Source organism: Nicotiana attenuata, chromosome 1 (assembly GCF_001879085.1).
Source record: "Nicotiana attenuata strain UT chromosome 1, NIATTr2, whole genome shotgun sequence".
Taxonomy (NCBI): Eukaryota; Viridiplantae; Streptophyta; class Magnoliopsida; order Solanales; family Solanaceae; genus Nicotiana; species Nicotiana attenuata.
Window position 1 is genome coordinate 14,200,657 of NC_031989.1, and position 7,923 is coordinate 14,208,579.

General features: G+C 42.6%; 1 protein-coding gene across 1 annotated transcript; it reads left to right on the top strand.

The window, feature by feature from the left end:
* Window positions 225-1,320, top strand: LOC109233222. The gene is made up of 4 exons (XM_019399012.1): window positions 225-363; window positions 468-586; window positions 661-852; window positions 925-1,320. The coding sequence occupies exons 1-4, from the start codon at window positions 225-227 to the stop codon at window positions 1,318-1,320; spliced, it is 846 nt and encodes a 281-aa protein (XP_019254557.1).

Below are 7,923 nucleotides of genomic sequence, written 5' to 3' on the forward strand. Positions count from 1 at the left end.
GGAAGAGGAAGAAGGAAGCGTCGTCCGGGTCTCCCAAATAAGAGAAATCTAATGTTCTCAGGCGTCGGACCGACGCCACCGTCTCAACTTCAGCTGCTGTGGCAAGTCCCTGTACCGAGGATGAAGATGATGATGATGATGGTCGCCCATAACAAAGGGCTAGACGGGGCGCGGATGCTCCATAAGTTGATGGGCGGAAGGCTGCCGAATCGAGGTTGGTCGATATGGGCCAAATTCGTGCCGAGGAGACCCTCGAGGAGGGTGCAGGAACAATCGCCAAGTTTCAAGTCGGACATGGTACAGTCTGTTCCAATGCAGCCGCTGCTGGTGATTCGGAGGGCCTAAACCTGAAGCTTCTCGGGGGTAAGATGAGACCCTTAGAGAAATTAATGCCCTGGGTGGCTTTAATTTGGGCCCTTCGTATTCACCGAGGGAAATCAGGGATGCACAAGACCCGTATACCGCAGGTGTGGGGGCCTCTCATGGAGGGGAAGATGTGCTCGGAGACCTCTTCGACGGTGTCGATGAGAACATTGATCCCGATGCTCCCGTCGCTCTCGAGGAGGCGGAGAGGCTTCAGCAGCAGGTGATATTCTTTGACATAACGTTTGCGCTTCAAACCTTTGCCTTTGACTTTCTAACTTCTCTGCTTTGTTGCAGGCTAAGAAAATTTATGACAATGCCTTTTCTAGGCTTCAAGATGAGCCTTCAAGCTGTGGGAAGGAGCTCGAGAAGCTCACCTCAGAGCTGAAAGATTCGAAGGCCTTCTCTGCCCGAAAGGGGGAGGATTTGAGCAGGCTTCATGTGAGTTTGGAGGGAGTGCGCCAGGAAAGGGCTGGCCTTGCTGAGCAGGTAGCATGACATCCATGAACTCATCTTTTATTCTTATAACTTGATGCTTACCGACTTGTTTTGACTTTGCAGATTGGGCAAAAGGATGCCCTGGTGAGGCAACTCCGGGAAGAGGCTGCAACCAAGGATGCAGAGATCCTCAAGCTGAAGGGGCAGAATGAGGCCGTGACCTTGGAGAGGGACCTTTTGCGAGCGGAGTTGGCATCGACCCAAGATCTTCTTCGAAGTGCTCAGAAGGAGGCTGCTGCACTATCCATGGCCAAGTTTGAGGGAAAAGAAAATGCATCTTCATACATGAAAGATTCCGCCACCGCAAATGAACGAGCTAGAGAGACATACGAGAAGGCCGAGCAGAAGCTGACTCGGGCCATTGTTTACGCTGGTTCGCAAGCAAGGAGGCAGGCTCTCGAGGAAGCAAGTGCCAAAGGCACTGATCTCTCATCTGAGATTGAAGAGGCCCGAACCTAGGAGGAAGAATCGGCATTTTCGGCCACTTCGGACGAGGATTCCAAAGGCGACTCGAGAGTAGTGAGGTGAAGAATAGACTCACGTTGTCTTCTCCTTTTTTTGTATATGAATTTCTCGGGGGTAAAAGGCTTTGTAAAGACATCCCTTGTAAATATATTTTCGGAAATGTCAAAAGACTCTTCTGCTTCAAATCTTTGATTTTTTTAGTATCAGCGCTTATGCGAAGTTAGCCTATGAATTTTGATATGGGATCTTCGGAGCCCATACTTGGAGTAATCAGGACCCCCGAGATAGGGCACCATCTCGAGACTAGGTTAATAGCTCTTTTTAGAGTTCAAGCTTATAGTACCGGGATCCTCGAGACCTCGAGACCTCGATGTCTCTCGGCCGTTGTATGACAGTGTCATTTATGTGATATGGCCGCGAAGAGACCGGGAGGGGGGGGGGGGGTTCCCACCAGTACACTTTTCCAAAAAGTGGCACTGACATGGTCAGAATTCATTGTCCTTTTGAATAGGTGAGTTCTGCCTCTGCTTCGCACCCGATCGGTGGTACACCGCCGGTGTCCGGTGGGTTAACCTCGAGGTGTTTTGTCTCGAGGAGGGACTTTATATTAGAGAGACCTCCCAATGTTCAGGGCCATCGAGAGCATGCATCGAGGTTTAACTCCTCAAAAGGGGAGGAACACTTCAAGGCAGTTAAAAAAAATTGCGGATGGGGAGAAAATGTGGTATTGCAGGTACCTTCCCCGGAAGAAAGCATTATGGCTAAGGTCGAGGGGTTTTTGAAAATATACACATACACCTTAACATTGGAACCTCTCGATAGGGTCGTGCTCGAGTTATTTAGAAGATATCAGGTTACCTGTGTTGGCCCAAGAACAGGTGAAGTTTGGTAGAATGACAAATGCACTCAGTCATGGACCGGGTCCATCTTGTGAAGCATAGTCATGCTCAACCTATACATGTGAGATGCACGTGAAGGAGATAAGTCCTACTGATCAAGAAGCAATATCTCCTAATCTGATCGAAAAGGTTGCATATTGGATAAGGGCATAAAGTCTCCTTATATGAAGAGAACACAATCCGGATAAAGATAGTGTTGGAGTTTGAGATCTTCAAGGACACAACTACGATAGAAGATCAGCAATTGAGTCTCAATCAAGCTCTGATTACTAACCTATGAAAAGACAGTGATTGTTCTCTTATACAAGTATTGCACATACGCAGAAGTTAAACTAAATTGAGAGCAAAAGAGCAAGGAGATTTTGCAAACAATTTTTGTGAGATTTGAGTGTGCACTCCTGAAGCTACTTGAACAAGATAGAAGAATCAGTTCCATTGTGTATTCTTTTTATTCTAGTTCAATTGTAGTAAGTGGTTTAAAATTGTACCTTTCAACTTTCATAGAAACAATTGTATTATGTACTTAGAGTGTTCAAGTTATAAGCTAACTTGAAGTTGTCGCAACAGTTGAGGATGTGTGCCACAATGAGATTAGAGTTTATCCTTAGGTTTACAAAGAGTTTTGTAAATGTTGTTTTGGCTAGTGATTTTAGTAGAAGTTTGGGAAAATCCTACTGAGTAGTAGGTCATGGTTTTTTCACCTTTTGAGCCAGGTTATTTCCACGTAAAAATATTTGTGTTCTTTATTTTATGCACTTATTATTCCGCAAACAGTAGTAGTTAGTACACCTAGAAGAACCAGGTTCTTCTAGAGAGAAAATTGGGTACCACACAAATCACCCCCCCTCTTGTGTGGTATTGACGTTTAGAACATCACCCTAGCACAGGTTCACCCGTCGTTTTGGAGGATAGTGCTGATGATAAGGTACTTTGCACATAAAGCTGGGCTCGAGTTCACCCTCAGCTATCTTATTAGATTGTACCGGCCCCTGCATTACCGAGTCCTAATTACCCTGCGACGTAGGTTATCCTTGAGGAGGTTAACACCTTAGGAAAAGATCAAGATGAGTGCACCACCTGGGAACTGGGAAGGGCAATCCACTGCTAGGCCTCCACTCTTCAATGGTCAGTACTACTCCTGTGGAAGAACAGGATGAGAGATCATATCATAGGAGAGGACTATGAACTCTGGGACATAGTCATTGATGGTCCTTTGGCAACTACAAAGTAGAATGAGGAAGGAGTGGATGTGCCAAAGACAAGAGCTGACTGCACTGCTGAAGATTTGAAGAAATGGGAGAAGAATTTCCAAGGTCAAGAAATGGCTTGTGTGTGGACTAGGTCCAGATGAGTATAGTAGAATTCAAAGTTATACCACTGCTAAGGAAATCTGGGACACTTTGCAAGTGGCTCATGAAGGAACACCTCAAGTGGAGAGGTCCAGAGGAACATTGCTGTATTCTCAATATGAGAATTTCACCATGAAGGAAAGAGAAACCATCCAAGAGATGCATACAAGATTCACCACACTGACAAATGAACTTAAGTCTCTTGGAAGGATTATCCTTGAAGAAGACAAAGTTGAGAAGATATTAACAAGGGTTCTGCCAGTCTCTTGGGAAAGCAAAATCACTGCTATTCAGGAATCAAAGAATATTGCTACCCTTAAGCTGGATGAACTAATTGGAAACCTTACTACCTATGAACAGAGAAGGCAGACCATGAAAATGGATGCACCCAAGAAGGAAAAAAGTCTGGCTCTTAGAATTGCTGAAGGTTCAGATCTGGAGGATGAGGAAATGGCTATGATCACAAGAGATTTCAAAAAGTACCTGATGAGAGGAAAGGGTTCTTCAAGAGGTACAACCTTCAACAAACCATGGGCTCCTGAGAAATAGACCAATGAGGGCTGCTACAAATGTGGTAAGACTGATCACATGATCAAGAATTGTCCTCAATGGGAAATTGAGTGGAAGAAGGAAAGGACTGAACGAAGGAACAGGAAGAAGGAACAGGTTCAACAAAAAACGAACAAAGGATCAACAAAGGCTATGGTTTCTGCCTGGGGAGAAACATCAAATGAGGACTCAGAAGATGAAGCTGGAGATGAACAAGCACTTATGGCCATCGGAGAATCAGATGATGAACAAGAGGTAAATATTCTTCATCTCAAAGACAAGATTAAATTCCTGTCTAAAGAAAGGTTGTCTGAGCTACTGCTAGACTTCATTGATGAGACTGAGATAATTAACAATGAGAAGGAAGAACTGTCTAGGGAATGTGTGATCCTAAAAGGCAAGTGCAAAAATCTAGAGTCTGGTGCTAATGAGAGTGAAAGTAAAAATGCTGAGTTGAAGAACCAGGTTCTTGAACTTGACACTAGTGTCCTAAAACTTAGGTCTGAGAACTTAAAACTGAAATCAGGAACAGGAATGAAGAAAGCTGATCACACACATCTCACCCTAGAAGAAAACTTAGGAAAAATGAAGGATGAGTTGTACAGGAAGGATGAGCACATAAGAGTATTAAAAGAAGATCTAGGGAAAGTAATACATGAACTAGATAGAACTTGCAAATGGAACAAGGCTTCCGATGCACTCTCCTGGCTACAAGAACATCACAGTAGCAACAAAAGAGGACTTGGCTATGGGACTCAAGCACCTAAGTGGGATCGTAAAAGCAAGTACCTCATTCTTCCTGAGAACAAAATCTGCACACACTGTGGCAAGACTGGCCATTACAAAAATGAATGTAATGCAAAAGAAAAGGCCAGTCAAAAGAACAAAGCTTTTGTTCAAGAAAAAGATAGGCTGCCTGGGTGGGCCAGAAGAAATCTGATTTATCCCTTTGCCTATAGAAAGGGACCTAAACTAGTTTGGGTTCCTAAGACTTACCCTTGATTCCTTTGCAGGTCCAAGTGAAGGGAAGTAGCCAAATATGGTACATGGATAGTGGCTTCACGAAACATATGACTGGAAGCAAGAACCAGTTCCTTTCACTTGAGGACTTAAAGGGAGGTAATGTCTCATTTGGAAATGGGAAGAAAGGTGAGATTATTGGGGTTGGAAAGGTAGGTAAGACAGACTCTCACTCCATTGAGAATGTCTACTTGATAGATGGCTTGAAATACAGCCTGATCAGTGTGTCACAACTGTGTGATAGAGGTAACCTTGTAGCATTCACCGCTACAAAATGCTTTGTGATTAACCTTACCACAGACAAGATTGTTTTGCACGGAAAAAGAGTTAACAATGTTTACATTGTAGATTTGTCTACTCTCTTAGAAAATGAACTAACCTGCCTAAGTGTGCTAGATAATGATCCCCTCCCGTGGCACAAAAAACTTGGTCATGCCAGTATGAATCAGCTAAACAAATTAGTCTCTAAGGACTTGGTGATAGGGATACCTAACATCAAGTTCAAGGAAGACAAAGTTTGTGAGGCCTGTGCAAGGGGGAAGCAGGTAAGATCATCCTTCGAAAGCAAGAAAATGGTAAGCACAACCAAGTCGTTGGAACTGGTCCATATGGATCTCTGTGGTCCAATAAGAACCATTAGCAGAGGTGGAAAGAAATATGTAATGGTATTTGTTGATGATTATTCCAGATTTACCTGAGTACTATTTCTAACATCTAAAGATGAAGCATTTGACATGTTTACTGCCTTTGTTAGAAAAACTCAGAAATAATTAGGACATCAACTTGCATCCATTAGGTCTAATCATGAAACTGAATTTGAAAATGCTAAGTTTGCTGAATTTTGCAATGAAAATGGTATAGATCATGACTTCTCTGCCCCTAGGACTCCTCGACAAAATGGAGTAGTTGAAAGAAAGAACAGAACTCTTGAAGGCATGGCTAGGACTATGCTTCTTTCTAGTAAGCTGCCCCATAGCTTCTGGGCAGAGACTGTAAACACTGAATGTTACATTATAATAGATGTATGACTAAAACTCTTGTAGAGAAGACTCCCTATGATTTACTTAAAGGGAGAAAACAAAATATATCCCATCTTAGGGCATTTGGATGTAAGTGCTTTGTGCACAATAATGGAAAAGACTCCCTAGGTAAGTTTGATCCCAGAAGTGATGAGGGAGTATTCTTGGGATATTCTTCACATAGCAAAGCATATAAAGTGTTCAATAAAAGAACTTTGTGTGTAGAAGAAAGTGTGCATGTAGTATTCGATGAAACTAACATTCTTTCTGACAAACAAGAACACGAAGATGAAGCCATTGGATTGGTAAAGGATTTGACTGAAGTCTCAGCACAAGTCAAAGTGGCACCAAAAGAAGGAACATGTGATGGAACAGGTTCTTCTATTCAGGGCAACCTAACAGGGGGAACTAATCAAAGAGGAACTGAAATAAATCCACTAAACAAACCTGTTCATGACCCTATTCCTCAGCAACAGAACATGGGAGAAACATCTAGTTTGAACCAGCTGCTTGTGAAACCTCACAAGTATCAAAGTTGTCATCCTATTGAGAACATTATCACTGATCCAATATCTGGAGTCAAAACTAGATCACAATTATAGAATCTGTGTGCTTTTGATGCCTTTTTATATCTTATTGAACCTAAAAATGTTGTTGAGGCTTTGTAGGATGCAGATTGGGTCAATGCAATACAGGATGAACTCAATCAGTTTGAGAGAAGCCAAGTTTGGCAACTAGTTCCAAGACCCAAGGATAGATCAGTTATTGGTACAAAATGGGTCTTTAGAAACAAACTTGATGAATATGGAACAGTTACAAGAAACAAGGCAAAACTGGTGGTCCAAGGCTACAGCAAATAGGAGGGCATAGATTATGATGAGACTTTTGCTCCAGTTGCAAGACTAGAGGCAATCAGGCTCCTCATAGCCTTTGCAGCACACATGGAATTCACTCTTCATCAGATGGATGTCAAAAGTGCCTTCCTGAATGGCTACCTAAAAGAAGAAGTGTTTGTGAAACAACCTCCAGGGTTTGAGAGCAAGGAATGTCCTCAGTATGTGTACAAGTTAGACAAGGCTCTCTATGGACTCACGCAAGCCCCAAGAGTATGGTATGAATGACTGTCCAAATTTCTGCTTGAACATGGTCACAAAAGAGGTAAAATTGATAGTACCTTATTCTTAAGGGAAAAAGGTAATGATCTCCTTGTGGTACAAATATATGTTGATGACATAATCTTTGGGGCCACCATTGATAAGCTAAGTAAGGACTTTGCAAAACAAATGGGGAGTGAGTTTGAAATGAGTATGATGGGCGAGCTTAACTTGTTCTTAGGCTTACTGATCAAACAAAGTCCTAATGGAACCATGATCCATCGGGAGAAGTATGCAAAAGAGCTAATCAAAAAGTTGAAAATGGAAGAATCAAAAGAAATAGACACACCCGTTGCAACTGCCACTAAATTAGACGTTGATGAACCTGGTTCAGCAGTTGATCAAAAGTTTTATAGGGGTATGATTGGTTCACTCTTGTATCTTACTGCCAGTAGACTTGACATTGTTTTCAGTGTAAGGCTTTGTGCTCGTTTTCAGGCCAATCCAAAAGAGTTTCACTTGACTGCTGTCAAGAGGATACTAAGATATTTGAAAGGCACCACTGATATGTGCCTTTGGTATCCCAAAGGTAGTAATTTTAATCTAGTAGGATATGTTGATGCTGATTATGCAGGTTTCCTAGTGGATAGGAAGAGCACCTCAGGTA

What these genes read in the sequence shown, in the direction of transcription:
- LOC109233222 (XM_019399012.1), top strand. Translation starts at nt 225, where the DNA reads ATGGGCCAAATTCGTGCCGAGGAGACCCTCGAGGAGGGTGCAGGAACA. An exon ending in AAACCTGAAGCTTCTCGGGG is followed by an intron (nt 364 to 467) that starts GTAAGATGAGAC and finishes CGTATACCGCAG; the next exon opens with GTGTGGGGGCCTCTCATGGA. An exon ending in CGGAGAGGCTTCAGCAGCAG is followed by an intron (nt 587 to 660) that starts GTGATATTCTTT and finishes GCTTTGTTGCAG; the next exon opens with GCTAAGAAAATTTATGACAA.